The sequence below is a fragment of the Callorhinchus milii genome, unplaced genomic scaffold (genome assembly GCF_018977255.1).
Source record: "Callorhinchus milii isolate IMCB2004 unplaced genomic scaffold, IMCB_Cmil_1.0 Scaffold2, whole genome shotgun sequence".
Lineage (NCBI taxonomy): Eukaryota > Metazoa > Chordata > Chondrichthyes > Chimaeriformes > Callorhinchidae > Callorhinchus > Callorhinchus milii.
Window position 1 is genome coordinate 24,694,045 of NW_024704743.1, and position 24,900 is coordinate 24,718,944.

The 24,900-nt window shown below is 43.0% G+C and overlaps 1 protein-coding gene across 1 annotated transcript in view; it reads right to left on the minus strand.

Moving 5' to 3' along the window:
- Positions 1-862: 862 nt before the first annotated feature.
- LOC103176329 (collagen alpha-6(VI) chain-like) overlaps positions 863-24,900 on the minus strand; it is a 37,340-nt gene continuing 13,302 nt past the window's right edge. Inside the window, exons 8-21 of the mRNA XM_042332299.1 lie at positions 24,407-24,460; positions 23,648-23,719; positions 23,526-23,552; positions 23,377-23,421; positions 23,245-23,298; positions 20,332-20,394; positions 18,846-18,911; positions 15,095-15,148; positions 14,765-14,800; positions 8,329-8,391; positions 5,829-5,891; positions 3,200-3,262; positions 2,840-2,901; positions 863-904 (exon numbers count right to left, since the gene is read on the minus strand). Coding sequence (XP_042188233.1) covers positions 2,842-2,901; positions 3,200-3,262; positions 5,829-5,891; positions 8,329-8,391; positions 14,765-14,800; positions 15,095-15,148; positions 18,846-18,911; positions 20,332-20,394; positions 23,245-23,298; positions 23,377-23,421; positions 23,526-23,552; positions 23,648-23,719; positions 24,407-24,460 — 720 coding nt within the window. The 3' untranslated portion in view covers positions 863-904; positions 2,840-2,841. The remainder of the gene's footprint in view (positions 905-2,839; positions 2,902-3,199; positions 3,263-5,828; positions 5,892-8,328; positions 8,392-14,764; positions 14,801-15,094; positions 15,149-18,845; positions 18,912-20,331; positions 20,395-23,244; positions 23,299-23,376; positions 23,422-23,525; positions 23,553-23,647; positions 23,720-24,406; positions 24,461-24,900) is intronic.

Consider the following 24,900-nt stretch of genomic DNA (forward strand, 5'->3'; position numbering starts at 1 on the left):
ACTCCATTGGAAAAGCATTCCATTTCATCTGCTGGCACATTTTGCAATGTTCATTGATTTTAGCTGAGCCACAGCATTTGGCTTTTTTGTTATCTTCCTGTGCATTTGAATACTGGACAAAGCTTTGGGTCACTGCAAGTTTGTTCCTAATTTGACTTCCATTTTTAGTCCCGATCACAGAGAGTGGTGTTTCTAGCGCTGAGACAGAGAATGAACCCTTGATTCCAAGAAATTGAAATTAGCATTCATACTTGGCACTCTCGATTTTGTTTGGTTACTTTTAAAGATATTGATGGTTTCCACTCGTGTCAGAGACCTGTCTGGTCAAAAAAAATATACAACTTCATGGGATACTGTCTTCATTTAGGTTCATCTAGGCCAGTTTTCCATGAAGCAGTACTGGAACGCCATCATCAGAAAAAGGATGTACGTCCAAAACCGATCAATATTTATTGACTGAAATTGTAATTTCTTTTACAGACTCAATGTGATGATTATATCAAATCTGTTCTCAAACATTGATAGTAATACCAATGGTACTTTGCTTAGGGCAGAGAGGAGATAGCTTTATTCTACATCTCACTGTGCTCTAATAACTTAGGAACAAGAGTAGGCCATTCAAGCCCTCAAGCCTGTTCTGCAATTCTATTAGATCAAGGTTCTACCCAGTCATGGGAGGGCTTATATAGGTAGTTAATGTGGGAAACGGTTCCATTGCTTAACAGGAATATGCTATTGATGAGCACAACATTGACAACCTCGACCCCCCCCCCCCCCCCCCACCCCAACACCACCCAAAAAAAGATTCTACATTCACAAACAAATACAATAAACTAGTAAAATGGTTTGTTACCTTTTTTCCTTTCGATCCTGGAAGGCCATAACCAGCCCTGCCTTCAAAGCCCTGTGTGAGAAATAACAGTGTATTTAGTAACATATAAAATATTTTGGTGTGGATCAACTGCAATGTTTTAGCTCAGCACAAATTTAGCAATTTGAGGACTGAAATAGCAATAGATACCAATAACAGGTTCTCAACAGAATCACAGTAAATTTGTAATCATTTGTAATAATTCCTTAAATTCAGTTTTGTCAGATACGGCTTATGCGAGTTTTACTTTACATGTAGTTTGATAGTAAATAACAATTATCCCCATACTCATTCAACTCAAATTGACTTATCATTTTCATATGGTTCTTTTAGACGTCTCAAAGCGCTTCACAGAATACACTGTAAATGACTGAACATTTGTGGCAGAAACGCAGTAGCCAAATGCGCACAGCAGTGTCCCACAAACAGTCATGGATTGAAATGACCAATTTATTATTTTTTTCTTGAGAGATTATTATCAGAAGTGTGGAGTAAGGAAACTCAATTCCATTGCCTGAAATCTTGGACTGTCTCCAAACCCACCCACTCTCCCTGGCAGAACAGCCACCTCCACTCCCTTAAATCCCAAATCTGTAGTCGAGTGTGGAGTAAGGAAACTTGCGCAAGATTTCCCTCTGCCAGAATCGAACCCAGGTTTCTCACCTGTGCGGGAGTGCTCTAACCACTGAGCTACTGGACTTTTGCACAGTGGCACAACATTCACAACTCTCCAGTCCCTTGGAATACTTCCCATCTTTAAGCAATTCAGAAGTATGTCATCCACTTCAATGTTTCACTCTAACTTTGTGGTCTGGTTGCTTTTGCTTCGACTGTCTGGAATTAGGTTTTCTGCCTATCCATTTACATTCAGAAAAATAGTATTCTCTCTCAAAATGTTACGTTTGCCTCTAAACAAGTCAGAAATTACAAATGAAATATTGTGTGTCCCCTGGTAATGCTGTCCCCCTTATCGAAGCCTGCACACCTGCCTACACTTTCCACCCCCTACCCCCTGCCCCAACTAACATGGAGGTGGGGTAACTCTCTTTTCCCAAAACTAGGGTCTACTCGCCCATTCCACTGGCTCCTTCACATCCTTTGAGTACCTCACGCTATATCATCCCTCCTTTCTCTCCTTCAAAATCCTCCTAGTCTACCAACGCCCCCCCACCCAACTACCTCCACCAACCAACCAGCTGGCTCGCTCCTCTTAGACATCTTTTCTCTCCTCTCATCCCTCGGCCACAGCACTGATTTCGACCTTTACCTCAAATCCTCTTCTCCTCCCTAAAGCTCATCCCCCAAATAAACTCCCAACCCATAACCGTGGCCACCCCTCGACCTCATCACAACTCATGGCCTTGACATCTCAGATCTATCCATCATGGACAAGGCCAGCTCTGCCCATTTCCTCATCTCCCTCTCCTCTTATATCCCCCTCCCCTCCTCCAAGCCTTCCATTATCTTTTTTCCTCCCTTGGAAAAAGTTTTTCCCCACCTACAAGTCCCTCACAACTGTTCTTCCTCTGGCCTTCTTCCTGCAGTGATCCTGATGCAGCTGTCAAGTTGCTAAACAATTATATCTTCTGAACCTTCAATTCCATTGCCTGAAATCTTGGACTGTCTCCAAACCCACCCACTCTCCCTGGCAGAACAGCCACCTCCACTCCCTTAAATCCCAAATCTGTACAGTCGAGCACAGATGGCACAAAACCGGCCTCACAGTTCACCGACAGCTGTGGTTCGAACATTGTCATACCCAACGTCTCTCACTCTCACAAGCCCAGAGTGGTTTTTATTCCTAGGCCATTCTGGATGCCCCAAATAATCCCAAAGTGCTGTTTTCCACCATTCAACAACAACAAATTACATTTGTATAGAGCAAAGAATTCCTAAACAACTTTGTCTTTATCACTCTCGATCCCTCGAACCTTACAAACCATTTCTGGCTTGCATTTCCTTGCTCACCATTAATCCACGAGGTCCAGTGGTCCTCTCTCACCCTTGTTGCCAGGTTCTCCAAACTGACCCTGTGAAACAATTTTACTTAGAATAAGAATAAATTGGCAATGGACACATTGTGGAAAAGACAGTGTCAATAACCTGTAAAATGTTTAGACTAAAAGCATTAACCAGGATGAACCTATAGTGTGCTCAGTTGAGAAAAACTTCCACATTCCACAGTTGAGACTTGTCATAAAAATAATAATTTTTCGCGTCACAAATATATGAGAGGCATCAACAGTGGTGCAGTCTGCAAATTAAGTCATTTCAAAAATATATTCCTTCTTATAATGGGTTAAACAAATAGCAGAAGATAACACTTACATTTGGTCCTTTTCCTCCATCGTTGCCTTTGCTCCCTTTGCGACCTGGAGCCCCAAGTCTACCCTGTCAAATGAATGACATTAAAAATCTCATTAACACTTCATGGCGCAACATTTTGTGGAGTCTCAGCACTGTGCCTGCTTGAAATGGATAGTTTTTTTTAAAAAAATTAGCCTCGGGAGCCTTCAACCTTCTTGGCCAGTTATTAGCAAAAACATAATTCTAATACTAAAAATCTACAGTTAAAAAGCTATTTTGGGGGCTAGAATGCAGAAAGCAAAATCAATTGTACAGTAAACAAAAACAATATTTCAGTTCTTAAAAGGTTAAAGTGAGGACTCGGTATCGGGAAGTGCTAGACATGTTCAGTCTCAAATATCTTGGATGTGCAGGAAATGAGCAAAGAATATGATCCCCAGTATTAGAGAAAAGAGCTATGAACAATGAATAGACAAGCTAGAGCTCTTCACTCTGAGAGAAGACAACTCAGAGAGGATCTCATAGATGTGCATAACATTTTAGACGAGATTTAAAAAGTCAACCCAGAACGATATTTTAGGATGTACCAAGCAGTAGAAGATGACATAGATTTAGGGTTAAATGGCAATATCAGGACAGATACCAAGATGTTTTTCTTTACACAGGTGCAATTAATGACTGGAACAGATTTCTAGGAAGGCTGATTGCGGCCAGGACACTGCATTCATTTAAAAAAAACAGCTTGATGTTATGATGGAAAGCTGGCTGTTCTGGAGGGATAAGATAAGATGGGGTGAAGATCCTTCTTCATCCAGACTAATCTTGGGATCTTGTGAACATGCTGTAAGGGAGCAAGGAGTCTAAATGGCTCCAGGTCTTCACATCGCATAAGATCAACCGGCTTGGGACCAACATCGAAAAGTACTGCATTATCTACAAGTTGTTGACTGCATCTGGGTCATCAACATAAAACACATCATGTAAACAAAACCTTTTGGGGGAGGGGGGAAGCAAATTTACTGCTAAAAGCTGCCCTAGCATGTTCAATGTTTCTATTCTCTCACTAAACTATTCTCAGCAAGTGTAGAAATCAATAATTTGCTTAAGATCATCTTTCAAAGAGGGTGAATAATCTCTAAGGGCATGAGGCACTCACACTGAGTGGATCTATGCCTAACATTGTAATATATCAAATGAATGTACGTGAGGATTTTTATTAATAATAATAATAATCCTTGCATTTGATTTAGCGCTTTTCACGTTGGGAGGACGTCCATGTGGATTCAGGAAATTAGCCAAATGCTTTATTTTCCAAAGATACTACTGACACATAGGACAAGGGTAATGCAGTTAATATAAGTATTTGTATTTTACTAAGGCTATTAATGGCTACGGTTTGGGCAATGGTATATATAACAAACAAACAGAAACCAGAGCGCCACAATAAATGGGAACTTTTCAGATTGGAGGGAGGTTATGAGAGAGAGAAATTCATGGGTTGGATTTAGAGAACTTACTACTTTCAATAAAATACAAGCATAATCTCCCAGTTTCTGGATGACGCTGAAATAAGATGTACAGCAAATAATAATGAAGGAAGCAATCAGATTTTAGATTTAGACTTCTGAATGCTCTCATCTGCTGTTTAATGGGGACAAGTGCAAGATAATTAACTGTGGGATAAAGAAAACAAAAGCAAGATATTCCAACTATATCTGGCAAGTTTTATTAAATAGATAATGGGTTAATTTTTCTATCCATATATTTCCTGTGAAACAGAATGAAATCTATAGGAAATAAGGATATTTCTGCAATTTTCAAACCAAAGCAAATACATCATGTTTGATGTGCGACTGAACAAAATATTTCAGACAATTGTAAACATGTGTTCTTATACTGTATCCTACCAATTCTTTCTTCTATTTTTCAAAAGACATGTCTCAAATGTGCTTCTATGAGTGCATTTATGATCATCAAGCTGTTTGTTACATGCAGCCAGAGATGTGACCTCAGCAACCTGTACCAATAATGCCTCAAGCTGTTAATTATCTTCTAGGCAAGAAATATCTCCAGGCATCTAAACGTTTTCTTCACAACCTGTAACTTCTTGTCCTGATGCCCTCGTGTACCTCAAAATATTCTTCTGGATTTATTTAATCCCATTAGGCATTTTATATACAATAGTACTCTGTTGTAACAAAATAGTTAGCATCCCACCTTGTAACGGGATGTGGTTTCTGGTCAGTGCATTCATAACTTGCATTTATATAACAGTCTTCCCATAGGGTAACATCTCACAGCACTTTACAAGGAAGGAGTTGGACTTTGAGCAGGGGAAAGGGAGAAGGGGAGAGGGCCTAGGTATGTTCAAAGAGGTAGGATCTGAAGCAGGATTTGAAGACTGAAAGATAAAGGGTGAGACAAAGTGGTAGAGGGGGTAAATTCCAGAGGGATTTAGACATGCTTGAAAGCGAGAAGTATCAAAGAATATGAGCAAGGGGCAGGACAGTGCAATTAAACTGTGTGGCTCACTTGGACAAAAACACCAGTGCAGAATTAATGGGCTGAGTGGCTAGTTTCTGTGCTGTCACGTACAACAGGCATGATCCAGCAACCAAGTGGTTTATCAAGATTTAAATGCACTACAAACCTGCACACCTCTGGGTCCTTGTTCTCCTTTAGGGCCTTGCTGTCCAGGGAGTCCCTCTGTGTTCTATAACAGAACAAACATGTTTCACAAATTGCTTGTAAATTTGAAAAAGTTGTTCGTTAAATGTACTAATTTCCACTGCAAAAATTTGAGAGCATGTATTATCCACAGATCTAAAGATGTTTATCTCAATACGTTAATTAGGTAAATTGGTTCCCATTTACAAGTCCCTCAATTTAAATTTAGTGTCAGAGTCATGTGTTTCTAAACTACAATGACAATTTGTATTTGTATAGCACCTTTCACGCAGGATAGTGCCTCAGAGGGTTTAACAATGGTGGACGCCGATACTGAGTCTGGGAGAGGGAAGGTGGCAACATTAGACACAGTCCAAGAGAAAGGTCTTCAGGTGTGAATCTAAGGGGGTCAACAAGGGGAAAGGCAGAAGGATTGGGGGAGAGAGTTCCATAGTTTGGGAGCGTAGTGGTTGAATGCATGGTTGATGGGTGGAGCGGAATGGACAAGGAAGAATGCAGGAGGTTGGAACCGCTGTCATCACACCCCTCCTCAAAAAAATCACCCTCAATCACACTAATCTCTCACACTACCACCCCATTTCCAACCTACGCTTCCTTGTTAAAGTCCTGGAACACATTGTTGCAGGTCAACTTCGGACACACCTCTTCCTCCACTGCCTCCTCGAACCCCTGCAATCTGGTTTTTGCTCTGCCTACAGCACAGAGACAGCGCTTGTCAAAGTCACAAACGACATCCTCACTCTTTGTGACCAGAGATCCCTCTGCCTACTCGTCCTCCTGGATCTCTCTGCCGCATTCGACACAGTGGACCACGCCATCCTTCTCCACCACCTCTCCTCCCTCATCCACCTTAGTGGGACCGCGCTCGCATGGCTCGAGTCCTACTTAACCAACCGCCTCCACTTCATCTCGGCAAATGGTCTCTCGTCCCGCTCCCACTCAGTCGCCTGTGGGGTACCCCAGGGCTCCATCCTTGGTCCCCTTCTTTTCTTCATCTATATGCTCCCTCTTGGTGATGTCATCTGCACACACGGTGCAAACCTTCACATGTATGCGGATGACACACAAATCTACTTTGCCTCCTACAGTACCAACTTCAGGTCCACCAATGTTGTATCAGCTTGTCTGGTGGATGTCAAGGCCTGGATGAGTGTAAACTTGCTGCAGCTGAATGTAGACAAGATAGAAGTCATACTCTTTGGCACCCATCAATGGTTTCACTCCTGCAGGTCTGAACTCCTCAACCTCCCTGGGCTCTCCCTCAGACTCACCAAACCAGCACGCAATCTAGGCGCCCAGTTCGAACCCCAACTATCCTTCCTCCCCCACATCCATTCCCTGACCAGGACCGCCTTCCTCCACCTCCACTACATTGCTCACCTCCGAACGTACCTTACTCCAAATGCAGCCAAAACCCTCGTGCATGAGTTTGTCACCTCCTGCCTGGATTATTCAAACACACTCCTCACTAGTCTACCCAGCTCCACCATTCAAAAAAATTCAGCTCATTCAGAACTCTGCTGCCTGTATACTGACCTGTCCAAATTCCGTACCCACGTCTCACCAGTTCTAGCCAGGCTCCACATCACCAAATGGATTGACTTGCAGATCCTCACACTTGTGTTCAAATCCCTTCACTCTCTGGCACCTCCCTACCTCTCCGACCTCCTCACTCCCAAATCCACCACCCAGCGCCTCCACTTGACTGGCACCGGCCTCCTGCTCGTCCCTTGCATCCTCCGTCCCACCATCGGAGGTCACGGTTTCAGCCACTACGCCCTGAAACTCTGGAATACTCTCCCTCAATCCCTCTGCCTTACCTCCTCTCTCCCCTTTTTCAAGTTCCACCTGAAAACCTTCCTTTTCGACCATACTCATGGTCCCCCCACACCCCCCCACCCTGTTCGGAGTCAGGCTCCGCTACTATTTAAGAGCTCGGAGATGCTACCCTGCATTGAGGGCACTATGTAAGCGCAAGGATGTTGTTGTGAATATATTTGGGATATCCTCCCAACATGAAAGGTTCCGTATAAATGTAAATTGTGTCAAGAGTGTCCAAACCAGATGGAAGGTTCCATCTATGCATGGAAATTTCTCTGTGTCTGGAATGAAATGTGCACTCTTGTTGTATTGGCGCATGGTGGCAACCAAGGCTCTTGGAACCCCAGATTGTGCGTTGGGGTACTGCTGAAGTCTACGCAGTTAAAACCGCATAGCTTACCATTGTCTGGGTAGCTTCCTGTTGCTTGTCCAGCTAGGCCCACCCTACCCATTCAGGATAGAGTGGTGATAGCTAGACAAATTTCACCCCAAACCTTAGTGTTATTTTTTACTTGGAGATAAAGTTGTCCTCCTGAGAAATATTTTGTGACTGTTTTACAGAACAGCAGAGTGTGCCCAAATCAGTTTGGAAAATGCGGGTTCACAGGCATTTATAGGTACTGTTTATTGCTGGTTCCTACCGCTGGGCCTTGAGGTCCTGGATCTCCTTTACGGCCTCTTTCACCAGGCTGGCCATTCTCTCCCTGAGAACAAGACACTAATGTCATTTTATAACTCAAACAGGATACACTTTATCACAATACTGAAAAAATGATTTGGTTGGCAGCATGGTTGGAATGTGGAATTTGCAGCCACGGCCATAGTTGAGGCAGAGTCCATGAATTATTTTAAAAGGGAAATAGACACACTTGAGAATGAGAAATATTAAAGGATATGAAGAGCAAACATTTAGGCTGGGTGGCTCAGGTGGACAAAAAACAGTGCCATTTTGATGGACTGAATGGCCTCTTTCTCTGCTATAACGTACTGCTTGGTAATAATAGTAACAACACTTCTGCTTGATAGAAAAGTAAAATTTGCAGTATTTCTTAACATAGGCCCGCTTTTAATTGGCACAGACTAAGAATGTGCTAAGCAAGAGCTGAAAAATGATTGTTTAACTAATTACTGTTGGCAACGACAACAAATTATATTTGTGAAACGCCTTTCACGTTGGGAGGACATCCAATTCCGAATAAAATCAGGAGACACTGGACATTAAAGAATAAATGGACAAAAGAGGGACAGGCATATTGCATAAACAAGAAAAAGATAAGAAGCAGTTTCAAAGAAAACAAATGTTTGGCTCTAAGAGGGCCAGTTGATCAAGATTAAAAGGACAGCTACGCATGCTGTTCAGAAATGAAGGTTGTAAAAGTTACGAGCAAAATTGAGGTACAAAAAGAAGTAGATATGCAAAACATACACTCAGCCTGCAGAGTTGTCTCAAGGTGGGACAGTGGTGATTGGAGCAATGAAAGAAAATAAAGCACATGGATAGATGAGGAAATATAGAAATTTGGAAGAAGGAGCAGAGAGAAACAGAAGAGGGGCAGAGAAAAGACAAAGAAAGAGCAATAAGAGGAAATGAAACACTGACAACATAGAATTAAAAACAAAAGCAAGGCAAAGTAAAGGACTATGAAGAGAGAAACGCAAACAATGTTAAAAATATTAGAGTGCAACATAAACACAGCAAAACATTTACATAGCACCTTTTCACGTCGGAAGGACGTCTCAAAGCACTCAACACTGCTGGCTGGACATCTGAGCTGGGGGTGGGAGCCGAGGGAGATTGGGTGGGGTCGAATGGGGAAAAGGTTACCAAAAGCGCTGTCCAAGTGTTAGGTCTTGATGTGCCTTGAAAGAGCAGAAGGAAGGATGGAAGGAAGGAGCGAGTTTGAGGGCCTCCAAGAAAGGAGCTTCAAAGATCCGGGGCAAAATAGCAATGGTGGGGCAGATGTAGCTGGGGGGATATGAAGCAAGCTGGAATTTGCTGTGGTTGTGTGGACAGACGTGAGCGGAGTCAGTGAGGGGCTAAGATAACGGAGGGTCTGGGGTACATGAGGAGCAGGAACAGTGAGAGAACGCAGCGCAGGAGCCTTTTTCGAGGCCGGCGGGCGATCGGTGAGTGAAGTCAGGTACGGGAGACTGGGTAACGGCTGGGCTAGGCCCAGAGGAGCTATTGTCAAATCTCCCGACTAAACCAACGGTGAAGTTCCTGGGGTTAAGGAGGTGCTAAGTAGAGTAACCGACAAAGGAAAGCCGATAAATTACTTATTTACACTCGAATATTTAACAGTATAATAAATTAACAATAACAAATTACATTTGTAAAGCGCCTTTCATGTCAGGAGGACGTTCCAAGGCACTGGACAGTCAGGGATTTGGACCCAAGCAGGGTGTTAGGATCAGGAGTGTGGAGGGCAGGCAGGGTAGGGATAGGAGGGTGGCCATATGCAGTCGGTGAGGAGTGTCTTGAGATCGGTCTTGAAACAGACAAGGGAGGGAGCAAGGCGAAGGAACTAAGGGTTGAATGGGAAACATGGAGCAGGTTGGAGCCCCTTAAAGGGCTACTAAACAACTAAACTAAAATAATAAATAAAAAGCAAGGGCATAAATCCTAACCAGTAGCGTTAAGTAAATAAAAGTCAATAAATAAAAATAGAAAATAAATAAGTGCTGTAAAAAAAAATTAAATAAAGAATAGAAAATGGCAGCACAGGGACTGTGTCAAGACTGCAGAATGTGGGGAAATTGTGGGCAGTGAGACTGTCCCAGATGATCACATCTATGGGAATTGTCTTGAGTCACTCTGGCTCAGAGTCTTTGAGTTGCACTGCAGGTTAGAGACACTCCCACTCCTGAAGAGTATCCAAACCAAGATGAGATTTCCATGAATCCCACCTACACATGGAAATCCCAGAGATGGATTGTTGGAATGGAATTCACACTCTCTCCCGGAGAGATGCATCCTGCTTACCTAATTCCAGAAACTATTAGACGCAGAACCAACAACATAGGAAAGAACAGGAAAGGGGTCCTGCTAAGGGAGTATCAGAAGCTAACAGCTAAATTAAATAACAGGACATTGAGATTGGTAATCTCTGGGTTACTACCTGAGCCACATGCAAATTGGCAGAGGGATAAACAGATCAGAAACATAAATGAGCAGTTGAAAGAGTGGTGTGGGATGGAGGAGTTCCATTTTCTGGCACCCAGGTAATAGTACTGGGACAAGAAGCAGCTGTACTGCTGGGATGGGTTACACCTGAACTGGGCTGGGACCAAAGTCCTAGTGGAAAGGATAAATGGAACTGTAGAAAAGGCTTTAAACCAGTAAAAGATGGGGTTGGGTGCAGGGTAGAAATAACAGTAAACTAAAGATAAGGATGGATAAAAGCAAAGGTCAGAGCACAAAAAGTGATAAAGAAAACATACATACTCCGAGAAGAAAAAGGGTTACAGGAAATAAAAAGTATGACATGCCAAAAAGTGTGAGAAAAACACCGTCAGGGCATATAGGCAGGGGGAGGACAGTTACCCAAGTAAGTGTTCTGTATACAAATGTACGTAGCATAAGAAATAAGATAACTTAGAAGTACACATTTAGCTTAAAGGTTATGATGTAGTAGCTATTACAGAGACCTGGCTACAAGTTGGGCATGATTGGGAACTAAATATTTCAGGCTATAAAATCTCTGGAAAGGACATGGAAATTGGGAAAGGAGGAGGTGTAGCAATATTGACAAAATTACAGCAGTAGAAAGAAAGGATTTCAGTGAGGGGGATCAGGCTGTGGAAACACTATGGGTAGAATTAAGGAACAGCAAAGGAGGCAAGACTGGTGGGAGACAGGGTCTGTGGAGATCAGGGAAGCATGCAGCAAAAGCAATGTGGTTATAATGGGTTATAAATGGGTTTAATTTTCACAGACTGGGAACAGCTTAAGTAGGAAAGATAACCAATTTATGGAATGTATTCAGGACAGATTTCTGGAACAATACATTTTAGCATCGACAAGGGAACATGCCATACTAGATTTGGTGATGAGTAACAAACCAAAATTACTTAATAATCTGACTATAAGGGAACATCTTACAAATAGTGACAATTTAACATAAGGTTTGAGAGGGAGAAAGGAGAGTCGCAAACCACGATTTTAAATTTAAGTAAAGCAAACTTCGAAGGGAGGAGAAATCAATTAACTATGGTAAACTGGGCTGAACTGTTAATGGGTAAACCCACAGACATACAGTGGGAAGTACTCAAGCAGATTTGGTACAATACAAAACCAGTACATACCCCTAAAACACAAAAGCTCCACTTGGGATAGTTCAACACTTGGGATGGTCGACAAATGAGGGAAGAGACAGCAAACTTGAAAGCAAAGGCTTACACTAATGCAAGAAAATGAAAATCCAATGGACTGGGAGACTTATAAAAAGCACCAAAGAGATACAATGAAAATAATAAGAGGTGCAAAAAGGGAATGAGAAAAAGAACTTGCAAGGGATATCAAGGGCAACAGTAAAAGTTTTATCAATATATTAAGAGAAAGAGAGTGGTAAAGGGGAATGTGGGCCCATTAAAAACAGATGTAGGTGAGACTAATAGACGATCAGGAAACGGTACGCTTTTTGAATGAATACTTTGTTTCCGTTTTCACAGTAAAGGAAGAGGACAGAATACCAGCGGTACAAGGGAACCTAAAAATAAGCCAAAGAGAAGTACTAAATGGATTAAGTATAAATTTTAAAAATGGAGAAAATAATGGGACTAAAGATAGACAAATCTTCAGGACCTGATGGATTTTGTCTCGGGGTATTAAAAGAAATAGGGGAGGAAATTACAGATGCATTAATCATAATTTTCTAAAGCTCTCCACATTCAGGAATTGTGCCCTTGGATTGCAAAATTAAACGGTAAAGTGACTGAGCTCTGGGACAAGGATGAGCTAATTAAAAATAGTCAGCATGGATTTGTGAAGGGTAGGTCATGTCTGACAAATCTAATTGAATTTTTTGAGGAGGTCACTATCGTAGTGGATAAAAGGGTGTCTATGGATGTCGTCTACAAGGACTTTCAGAAGGCATTTGATAAGGTTCAGCACAAGAAGTTATTAGCAAAAATGAAAGTGCATGGAATTGGAGCTAACCTTACAATGTGCTTGGAAATTGGTTGGGAGGCAGGAAACAGAGAGTAGGGATAAAAGGAATATACACTGATTGACAGGACATGGCAAGTGGTGTTCCCCAAGGGTCTTTACTGGGGCCTTTATATATGACTTAGATGAAGAAATAGAGAGGTTTATATCAAAATTTGTAGCTGACAGAAAGTTAGGAGGAACTTTTTAAGTTGTGTAGATGGGAGCAGGAAGTTACAAAGGGACTTGCACAGATTAAGTGAGTGGGCAAAACTTGGCAGATAGAATTCAATGTGGGTTAGTTCAAGGTCATCCACTATGAATCCAAAAATAACAAAACAGAATATTTTCTAAATGGTGAGAAACTAAGAATTGTGGAGGAGCAAAGGGATTTGGGTGTCCACGTACACAAATCACTAAAAATAAGCTCACGGGTACAAAACATTATTAAAAAGGCTAATGGGTTGTTGGCCTTTATCTCAAGAGGGCTGGAATATAAAGGAGAGAAAATGATGCTTCAAATTTTATAGAGCCTCGAGTCCTACCCCGTCTGGAGCACTGCGTTCAGTTTGGGCACCGCACCTCAGGAAGGTTATATTGGCTTTGGAGGGGGTGCAGCGCAGATTCAACAGAATAATACTACGGTTTAAAGGGTTAAATTATGAGGACAAGTTGCATAAACTTGGTCTCTATTCCCTTGAGTTTAAATGGTTGAGAGGTGATCTGATTGACATTTTTAAACTAATAAAAGGATTCGATGGGGTAGATACAGATAAACTATTTGCTCTAGTGGGGAATCCAGAAGGGGGTATAATCTTAAAATTAGAGCTAGGCCATTTATGAGTGAAATCAGGAGGCAGTTTTTTACCTAAAAGATAGTGGAAATCTGGAACTCTCTGCCCAAAAGGCTGTGGATGATGATCCAGTCACATTTTCCAGACTGAGGTGGAGAGATATTTGTTGGTTCAGCATAACAAGGGATATGGGACAAGGGCAGGTTGCCCCATATCTCTCCCCGCCCCCCCTTGAATCAACTGTGCGGATCACGATCTGGCAGCAGGAACGACCGGTCTCCCAGTGGTGGGGGATGGCTCACTATCTGGCAGCAGCCAGAGCCTGCAGGTGGGAGGATGTGGTTGGTAAGAAGATAAGCTTGCCATCCCCTCAGCTTGGAAGGGACTTCCTGACACACTGCAGCAACTGGCAACAGTACTTCCACTCCTCATGTGTTGGGATGCTGTAATGTGAGGATGGTTTGCTAGGCAGGAAGGGAGCAGGCAGCCCGATGTTGAAAATGGTTGGTATTGGGTCGGATTAAATCATCCCCCGGGCCAGATGCGTATCTTGTTCCCTCTTGAAGACCAATATGGATTTTCCCTCATCTACCGCTCTCGGCAACAACATCAACAACATTATATTTGTATAGCTCCTCTCACATCGGGAGGACATCCCAGGGCATAATATGTATTCAAACAACAACAATAATATCTTGCATTTATGTAGCCCCCTTCACATGGTGTAGCATCTCAGAGCATTTAACTGTAGCAGAGGTTGACGTGATCAGTTGTGGAAGCTTCGGACTGTTGAAACAGAGTAGCTTAGTGCATGACAGAAGGGTAGTGAAGCCTGTAAATGGAGTTCATCCAACAACTGACTACTGAATTTAGATTTGCATTAGAAAATGCTCAACTTTTTTTTAATCACTATTCACTACAGACCAAAGATGTACAATGCCAAATAGCAGTGCGTTCTGGCCATAAAACATAACATTTTGTGGGGTATTGCTGTACCCAAGTTGGCTGCCTTGTTTTCCCACAAAATACAGTGGCTACACTGTACAGTAAATGCTGTGAAGCACCTTGACAGCTTCTCGATGTGAAAAGTGCTATATCAAATGCAAGCATTACAATTAAAAGTAACGTAACATTCACCTTTGGACCTTGCAATCCTCTGTGGCCTTGTGGACCCTGTACAAAGTGAACAGATTAAAGGAATTATTTGTCCTGTGTTGGATACGAGGGAAATCTTTGTGGATTATAGATTATCAATTTGAATAATTATCAAACGTTTCCCAACAATGTTTTCCAGCATGGCATACAGATATTTCAGAAAATTATCATTGCGATACTGAACAATCATTTTTGAATATGGATTTGGTTGACCTGATTGGATTTTAAAATTAAGAACATTAGAAAATATCGTAAACTGCAGAAATTAGTTGTATTATACAGTATCTGATTAAATGTTACAGTGATTCTTACAATGTTTCCAAAACTTCCAGTTTCTCCTTGAATGCCTTCTTTTCCTGGATTACCCTGCAAAAGAAAATTTCTGTATTATCTTTGGTACCTTCTGTTTAGTTTACTGAAAGATGCAAACAAACTTATTAGTACAGGCTATATATTTTATCTATCATACTGATCAGATGATATCTCATTAATTTACAGTAAATAATACTTCAAATTGGCTTCCAACTCTAACCATATATACTTTTATTGTACCATATTTTGATATAAAGATGCCATGACAATTGCAACTTAGATCCATGCTCAAATTCATAGCTGTCACTAAGACCTACAAAGTATGGAGATATGTGTGATGGAGTAATACTGAATCATATGAGCACAGGGGATTTTAGGAAGATCAAGAAAAAAGCACAATTATTCTTTTTTGGTTGATCTCAAGCCCCAATCCCATCTCCTCATGATAAGCCCTCTTTCTTTATAAACAGTCTGGTTAGCCGGCCACCTCTGAATCTCTCAGCCTGGACTCCCTGCGACTATAACACTGTCCCCTCTCCCCACGATGACCGATGCAAGCGGACTGACCATGCCTCGCTGACCTCCAACCCCCCACCGTTTTCTCTTAGTCTCGACATATGCATTTTGGCTGTCGCCACCAACCCGAGCTGCTTCCCCATAATGCTCCCACCTCTGTCCTCTAGCCTCCATTACTCTCGCTCGGTCCTCCTCTCCCACCACCCTCCCCGACTCCTATCCCTGCTCGACCATCCCACAGCCTCCCTCTGCTCCAGCCTACGAATCCTCCATCAGCAGCCACTCTGACTGCCCTATCCCCCATTCTCACCGCAAGGCCCATTGGTCCTGGCCAACCTCTCCTTCCTCATCCACATCTCTACCCTCCCTGTCAGTCCTCCCCATCCCCCACATCACCCCCCACATTCCACCACCAATCGTCTCCTCCGCATCAGTCTACATAATGTCCGCTCCCACTCCAACAAAACACTCATCATTCCAGACTTCGTCGATGAAAACATCAGCATTCTCGCCCTCACTAAAACCTGGATCACTCCAGACGACACCTTCCTCCTGACAGAGGCCACACCACCCAGCTACAACTTCCATCACCCCTCGACCTAACCGCCATGGTGGCAGGGTGGCTCTCATCTCGGCCTATCCCCTTACTCCTCTGGAACCTTCCCCTCCTTTGAGCACCTTATCCTTTATCACCCCGCCAACCTTTCCCTCAAAATTCTCCTGATCTATCGCCCCATCCCCCTCCCGGAGCCCTCCCCCACCTTCATCCCTGACATCTTCACCCTCCTATCTTCCCTCTCCCTCTGTTCCGAACGCCTCCTCATCCTAGGTGACTTCAACCTTCACTTCACCCCCTCCTTCTCTTCCTCTGCTGACTCCTCCTCCCTTATCTCCTCCCTCAACCTCTCCTTCCACATCCACTCCTCCACCCATGTCTGCGGTCACCCCCTCGACCTGGTGATCACTTGGGGCCTCACCATCTCGGACCTCACCATCATCGAAAAACCGATCCCGCACCATCACTTCATCTCCCTTAACTCCTCAATCCCTCTCCCCATTGCCATCCAGCCCACCTCCATCTCCTACCACCCCTGGAAAAAAATCTCCCTCTTGGCTGCCTTGGAGTCATCTGAACTCCTCCCCCCCTGGGCTTTCTCCCACAATGACCTATCCTCCTCGGTCACTCTTCTCCACAGCTCCCTCTTCACCACTCTCAATTCTTTTGCTCCCCTCTCTTCCCAAATTGTCTCCTATTCATGTAAGTCACCATGGTACACCAGCCACCTCCGCTTCCTTAATGCACAGCTGCGTGCCGCACCTCTCTTAAATCAAACTTAATGGTCCATCGGCAGATCCGGCAGGACCTTATCAAATCTTACTGCTCTGTCCTTGCCTCCACTAAATCAGCGTTCTACTCCAAGACAATCTTGGAGGCTAAGGACAACCCCAGGCTCCTCTTCTTCATCACCAACCAGCTCCTCCGCCCACCCTCACACACCTCGCCCATCCTCACCTCCAATGCAACCGTGAGGCAATGCTGGACTTCCTTGAATCCCAAATCAAGGGGATCCGCTCAGCTGCCTCTGCCCTTCCATCTCCTATACCCTCCCCATCTGCCCCTCCCACCCTGGCCCCTACCCATTCCTCCCTCCACACCTTTGAACCTGTCTGCCACTACTCTTTCATCACCACTGTAACCAGAATGAAACCGACCACCTGCTTCCTCGACCTTATCCCTACCCCTCTTCTTACCTCCCAGCTCCAGCTCCACCTCCTTGCCCCTCATCTCACAGACATCATAAACCTCTCCCTGTCCACAACTATTCCCATCCCATTAAAAATAGCCATCATCACTCCTATCCTTAAAAAATCCTCCTTGGACCCATCTCTACTCTCAAACTACCGCCCCATCTCCAACCTCATTTTCCTTTGCAAGTTACTGGAACTCCACAAACGGTTTCTCCTCTAGCCCCCACACCGTCTTGTGTGACATTCCCCAGGGCTCTGTCCTTGGTCCCCTCCTCTTAAATATCTATATTGACATCTGACTGTTCAGTGCTTTGGGACATCCTCCCGACATGAAAGGAGCTCTATAAATGTAATTTTGTTGTTGTTGTTGCTGTATATGCTCCCTCTTGACATAGGGGCAACTTCCACATGTATGCGAATGACACCCAACTGTACCTCTCTGCCTCCACCCTTGACTCCAGGATCACTGCTGTCCTGACAGACTATCTGTTAGACATCAAGTCCTAGATGAGAGTTAATTTTCTTCAGTTGAACGTCAACAAGACCGAGGCTCTCCTGTTTGGTTCCCCTCAGCAACTCCACACCTCAGGCACTGACAGCATCACCATACATGGATGCACACTCCACCTTACTAAGCCAGTCCAGAACATTGGCATATTGTTTGACTCTCAACTATTCTTTCTACCCCACATCTGTGCCATGACCCGCTCTGCCTTCTCCCAAATCTGCAACATCAACCGGCTCCGCCACTTTCTCATACCATAGGCTGCCAAAATTCTCATACATGCTTTCATTACATCGAGCTTTGACTATGCAAACTGCTTGCTTGTCAGCCTCTCCAACCTCCCTCCATAGGTTGCAGATCATCCAAAACTTTGCAAACCGTGCCCTCTTCCGCACCATGGTCCTTGACCCTTTCACCCGCATCCTCGCCTGACTCTACTGGCTTCCCATCAGACAGAGGATACAGTTCAAGATCCCGGTCCTCACCTTCAAAGCCCTCCATAGTCTTGCTCCACCTACCTCTGCGACCTCCTAACCTCCTACCATCCTGCTCGCTCCCTCTGCTTAGTGTGCTCCAGCCTGCTTCACGTCCCTCACCTCGCTCATCCCACTAGGCTCCCACTCTGCTCCCACCCTCTGGAACTCCGTCCCGCAGTCCCTCCACCTCGCCCCTTCCTTGACTCCTTCAAGACCCATCTCAAGATCTTCCTCTTCGACTGTGCTTTCAATCTCCCTCTTCGCCCCCTGCCCTCCACCCTCCCTGATCCTGATCCCCAGCTCGGGTCTGAAACTCTGACTGTCCAGCGCCTTGGGATGTCCTCCCGACGTGAAAGGCACTATACAAATGTAATTTTGCTGTTGTTGTTGTGTTGTAAACTACAGTTGAAACTAATAGCACTGTTTTCCCAATCGCACAATTTACAGAGAGCAACACGTTGCTACACAAATACATTTGAGCATAAAGTTTGTGATAAATACATACCTGTGGACCTGGGACTCCTTCCACACCCTTAGGGCCTGTGACATTATTACTGCTGCCAAATATTCCCTTAAAGAGAAAATATGATGTTTTAAAAATTTGTAATGATATACAGTGAGTGATCCAATTAAATTGACAATTGGCATTGATTCTCAAAATAATCCTTTGATCAAAAACTGGATTTCATTTCAGATAGTTGTCTTAGAATCTCACAAGTATAGAACCTTTTATCTATTCTGTAGACTCTCTGCTCAGTTTCAAACAAGACATGTTTGCATATATTGGATAGCATCAGACATAGGATGATCTTAATGCATACCTTCTACAGTCAAGGGCAGACTGCCACATACATCTGTGATATTACAAAGTATTTGAAGCATACAAAGAGTAATAAGAATGTGGAATACAGTGTTCCATAAAGACACAGCTGAGAAATTAGTTGAGGGATTTAATAAGAGTAATTCTTGCACTTGGTGTAGCACCTCATCATACCATCGCAACGTCTCATAGCCCTTCATAGGATTTAACTGTGTAATGTAGTGAATGCAGCAGCCCATGTGTGCTTAATGTCCCACAGCTTTGAAGTAAATGGCCAATTTTATTTGGAGGATCGTTGGCCAGAACATCGGAAAATCTCCCTTCTTTGTTTGTTTCCCACAACCCTTTCTCATTGCTCCCTCCCTTCCTTCAACGCACGTCTCAAGACCCTCATCTTTGACCACGCCTTCGACCACCCTCCTACCACTACCATCCCTACCCTCCACCCCTCCTGATGCCAATCCCCTGCTCGGGTCCAAATCCCGACGTGAAGGGTACCATACAAATGTAATTTGTTGTCTTTAAATAGTGCCATGGAATCTTTGACATTCACCTAAACAGGCAGACGGGTATTGGTTTAAGGCTGTGGTGGCTTGGCAGGTAAAGCAAGTGAGATCTCGCAGGGAGCACTGAGAGACCAGTGGAGAAGCGGAGCAGATTGAGATCAGCGGGTCTACTGCGAGCATGGGAAAGCAGGCTTGGCGTGAGATCAGCGGAAACGGTGAGCGAGCTGGGCTGGGTATAACTGTCGACTATAGACATTGCGCACGCGTGAAGTATCTGTTGCTATGGGAACCAGGTAGTTTGGTTAGGTAAACTCATAAATTGCCTCATCTGTCAAAAAGTTCACCAGCCACCACTGGTTTAAGGACTCGCTCACAAGGCGTCACCTCCAACAATCTAAGCCACCCCCCCACACTTCCCCCAAGCACTGCACTCGAATGTCAGCATAGACTGCGTTTGAAAGAGAGTACATCCATAATACTTTCGGATAAAAAGAAAATGTGGGATTAAAAGAGTTGTGGCAATGTGAGCAATACATACCAGAGACTATAGCAGAGCAGGCTCTATGGGGCACGTGGCTTTATCTGGTTTCTAATTTCCCATTTCCCAGTGATCACCCATTTAAGTATTTCCTTCATCCACAGACAGATAAGTGTGCTTTACTTACAGGGTCACCACGCAAGCCAAGTTCACCGCGTTCTCCATGATCTCCCTTCGGCCCTTTCTTTCCCTATAATTTACCAATAAAAAGTATTATTTCCTCGAAAAATCTGTGACAGTATTTCTACAGTTGGTGTCAAACTCTAATGAACACTGTGGCTATGGTAAATAATTTCACTGTTTGATTTTACAATAATTGTTGCCAATAATAACAATAATAATCCTTAGATTTGATATAGCGCCTCATAACATTGTTGAGACTTCTCAAAACGCTTCGCAGAATATACCTTAAAATGGATTAATTGTGTTTTGTGGGCGAAACATGGCAGCCATTTGCGTACAGCAGGGTCCCACAAATAATCATTGTTTGAGTTATCAAATTATTGTAATTTTATTTAAGGAATTATTATCCTCCCGGAAAGCGATCTGCCAATTGACTAACAACTGAGTTCCTACTTACTGCTAGGTAAACAGAGGCGTGTGGCGTAAGGAAACTTGCCTAACATTTCACCCTGTCCGGGTATCGCCAATTAAGCAGAGTGGACTTCAAGCAGAGCGATGAGAGTTGGTCTGCTGAGAGTTAGGGCTGAAGAGACTTTAAGACTACAATTTGTCAGAGTAATGGAGTGATGTGGGAGATTCTGGCCTCTTTGAGTGCCAGGGACAACTGTACATATTATTAAGTATGTTAAATTGAGTGCTCTCAAGTTGCTGAGCTTGAGGAGCAACCAATTTAACACACTTAAGATACATGCAGTTGTCCCCAGCACTCGAAGAGGACAGAATCTCCCACATCACTCCATTACTCAGACAAATTGTAGTCCTAACGTCTATAATTTAAATGTGTTAAATTGGCTGCTCCTCAAGCTGAGCTCCTCAAGCTGGGAACATTCATGACATACTGTGGACATTTGTGACATACTGGGGACATTCATGACATACTGGGGACATTTGTGACATACTGGGGACATTTGTGACATACTGGGGACATTTGTGACATACTGGGGACATTTGTGACATTCGTGATGTTGAGGGGGTTCCTGGATCACACAGTCCACCCCAAAGGCAAGCAGACACAGTGAAGAAGGGAAGTGGGTAACCGTTCACGGAGGTCAGAAGGGTGGAGACAGTGCAGAGATCCACTGGAGATATTGTCCTGACAAACAGGTATCAGGCATCACATACCTGTGACAAGGACAACACCTCAACAAAACAGAACCATGAGCAATAGCATGCCACCTTGCAGCAAGTGTCTGCTGTGGGTAAGGAAGTGAAGGACAGGAATTCAGTAATGATAGGAGCATTTCTGATGCTGAAACCCTGAGTTCTGAATGGTCTTTTGCTTTCCCACCATAAGGGATATAACTGTGCAGGGACAGAATATTTTGGAGAGGGAGGAACAGCCATTTGGCAAGCTATACGGTTTTAGCTGGTTAGACTTTAACCCATATTGTGGAGTCCCCAAATCTTGGCTCTTGCCAACCTGCGCCTAATACTTTCCAAAATAAGATAAGCGAGATGCATCACTCCAGGGATAGAGTGTGCATTCTATTCAAACAATCTATCTCTGGAATCTCGGAGTGTAGGTGGGATTCATGGAAATCTCAGTTTGGTTTGGATACTCTTAAACATGGTGATAGGTTTCTGCATGTGTCAGACACCCGGCTGACCAAAAAAAAAGGACATTGAGACAAATTCTGAAGCGGGAATGAGCTGTACGGAGTGGATGGTCTACACCTAAACAAAGTTAGCACCAATGTCCTAGCTGGCAAAATAACCAGGGCTACAGCAGAGCATTTAAACTAATATGGGAGGGAGGAACATGAAGTGATATGGAGGGGAGTGGGACATGCAGAAAACCTCGACTCATGTGCAGTATAACCACCTGCTGGACTGGTTGGGCTGAATGGCCTGCTTTTGTCCTGTACATTCTTTGTAAATATTTGTAAGTAAAAAAACTTCTAATTGAACAATGAACTCAAAACAATAGGATGAATGGCTGACAGACAAGCATTGAATATCCGATTGGTATTAGACAGCAATCATCCTTTCTCTAATTTCATATATCACTTGTAGGCTGAGGCACTTCAGAATTTGTGTGTTTCACTCAGTGAAATATCTATAGTAAAATTGCAATTGCCAGTGTAACAAGCTATAGTCGAACCCAATTAGCATGGTGGTTAGGTCTATAAAATCCGACCCTGTCTTCTTATAGTGTACATTACAGTGACCACTGGTCAGCGTTTCCATGGCGTCAAGTCTCTGACAATATCAGCAAACTGAACGACACACAAGAAGCTAACAAACACTCTCTTTTGAGTGTTTCCAGCATTTGCTGAGAATCCACTGATGCCAGAAGTTTTCTGTGTTTGCGTGCTCTATGCAGAGAGCTGGCCAGTTAGTGCTGGAAACATACTGCACTACAAGCATACTTGGGTTTGTGGTGCACCCACATTGTATACGGATACGATTGTACACTATTGCACTTAAAAAATATTCTAAACTGAACTGTTTACATTCCGGAATATAATTCATTTCATGATTAATCACTGCTAAAGTTAACTTCAGACACAGTTTACATTTGCCTAGAAAAAAATACATAGTCACTACATTTTACAGTAAATTATTACTCAGTCTTGTGGGTTCAAAACCCACATCAGGACTTTGAACTCACAGTCTAGCCTGACACTCCAATATGGGGGTGGGTGTGACAATCTTTGCATTTGATACTGTACTTATAAATTTGATATAAAATATATTTATAAAAATGTGATATAGTTGAGAATGGCTCAAAGCACTTTGCTTGTGCATTTGTAGGACTATTTGACACGTTAGGCAAAACAATTGTGGAAAGTTGTAGTGAATGCATATTTATTGGGCTCATAATGTGATTTGTATAAATTGATAATAAAAGCTTTACCCTATCTCCATCGATTCCTTTTTCACCAGGCATTCCAACAATCCCAACTGTTCCCTGAAACAGAACAATATTGTATCAATATTTGAAACGCATTTGAAAATAGCGTTTTTGAAAAAAATCATAAATGTTTACCTCCTCTCCATTTATTCCATCAATAGCTTGCTCCCCTTCAGAACCCTGTTAGAATAAAAATGATAGGGTACTCATTAAAATTACAAATATCAAACTGAGCAAAATATTGGAAGGATATTGGATATTAAGTATAAATAATGTTTGCTTACCATCTCTCCTGGATAGCCATTTCTCCCCTGAAACAAATTAGTTTGATTGTTAAATTGCAATAATAAATGTAGGAATATTTAAATTATTGATGCATACGAATTTACATGGAACACAGTCTTGCCTTGAAACCTCTGGGACCTTGACATCCCATATTTCCTCGATTTCCAGTAAGACCGGGTGGGCCTCTCTCACCCTGGAAAACAAATTGAGATTAATTTAATTGATATTCTTGAAGTTGCATTAGTATCTGGTGAAACATCGACTTAAGATTCAGTGTTTATAATATAGGCAGACTTTTATTCTCTAAGAGAAAGTTATAAGGATACAGAGGTTATGGTAATCTGCACTATTATATGTGTCTATGATGGCTATTTTGGCTTCTCAGGGCCATGACTGACCGGATGGTCAGAGTTTTGAAATGCTGATGGAACAAGCCATCTTTCTGCAGGCACACACAGTGTATTTCTGCACCTCAAATGTGTCCTTGATTGAGAATCAAAGAACATTACTATGGTAGAGCCCTGCTGGCACACAGTAGTTATGTGTCCATAAAATCACAATCAACACTATCAAGTGATGCGATAGCAGTCAACATTTCTGCATTCACTGTATGTGCGCACAGAAAGATGGCTGGCTCCATCTACATTTCAAAACATTGACCAACTCGCCACAACCAGGTCAGTCAGAGTTCAATTGGTGATTTTTTTTGTTATTTGGCAAGAACCTCTATAAGCTTCATTCCTGTCTCAGTGTATCCTTTTAACTTTAAGTTAAAAATTGTAAGATCATATAGAAACCACAAATTTCAGTCACCTAAGCTAACCATCACCTCGTATACGTCTACAAGTCCATCAATTTTTTTTAAAGTAACCAAACTTACACTTTCACCTCCCGGTCCTTCATTGCCAGGTAATCCCTTAACTTCTGAAGATCCCTAGGAAATAAGAATGTATTTAATGAAAATGTGACACAATTTTTTTTTATTATTTAGAGCACATCAGCATGCACCAAAACCTGCAATGTTAGTTTTGTAGACTTGTATTTTAAGACGCTCCCTGAAAACCAAGCAAACATGTTAACTTAAATGTTCTTTATTCAGCATCAATTTTACCCTGCAATATCACCCTGTACGACAACTATTTTTTTTACTGTCGCCTGATGCCTCTACTAGCTTGGCAGTTATTGCTGGCAAACTATTTAATCATAAAGCACAACACCAGGTCCTTGATCCTATGCTCCCTTCCAGACAACGCCTCTGCATAGATAACAGGAGAGGGAACGCTGATTAAGTTTCCCAGGGGGTCTTGAGACCAGTTGTGTCCGAACTGCTAACCCCAAATGAGATCCGTAAACTCAGCAAAGTCTGGGATTCAA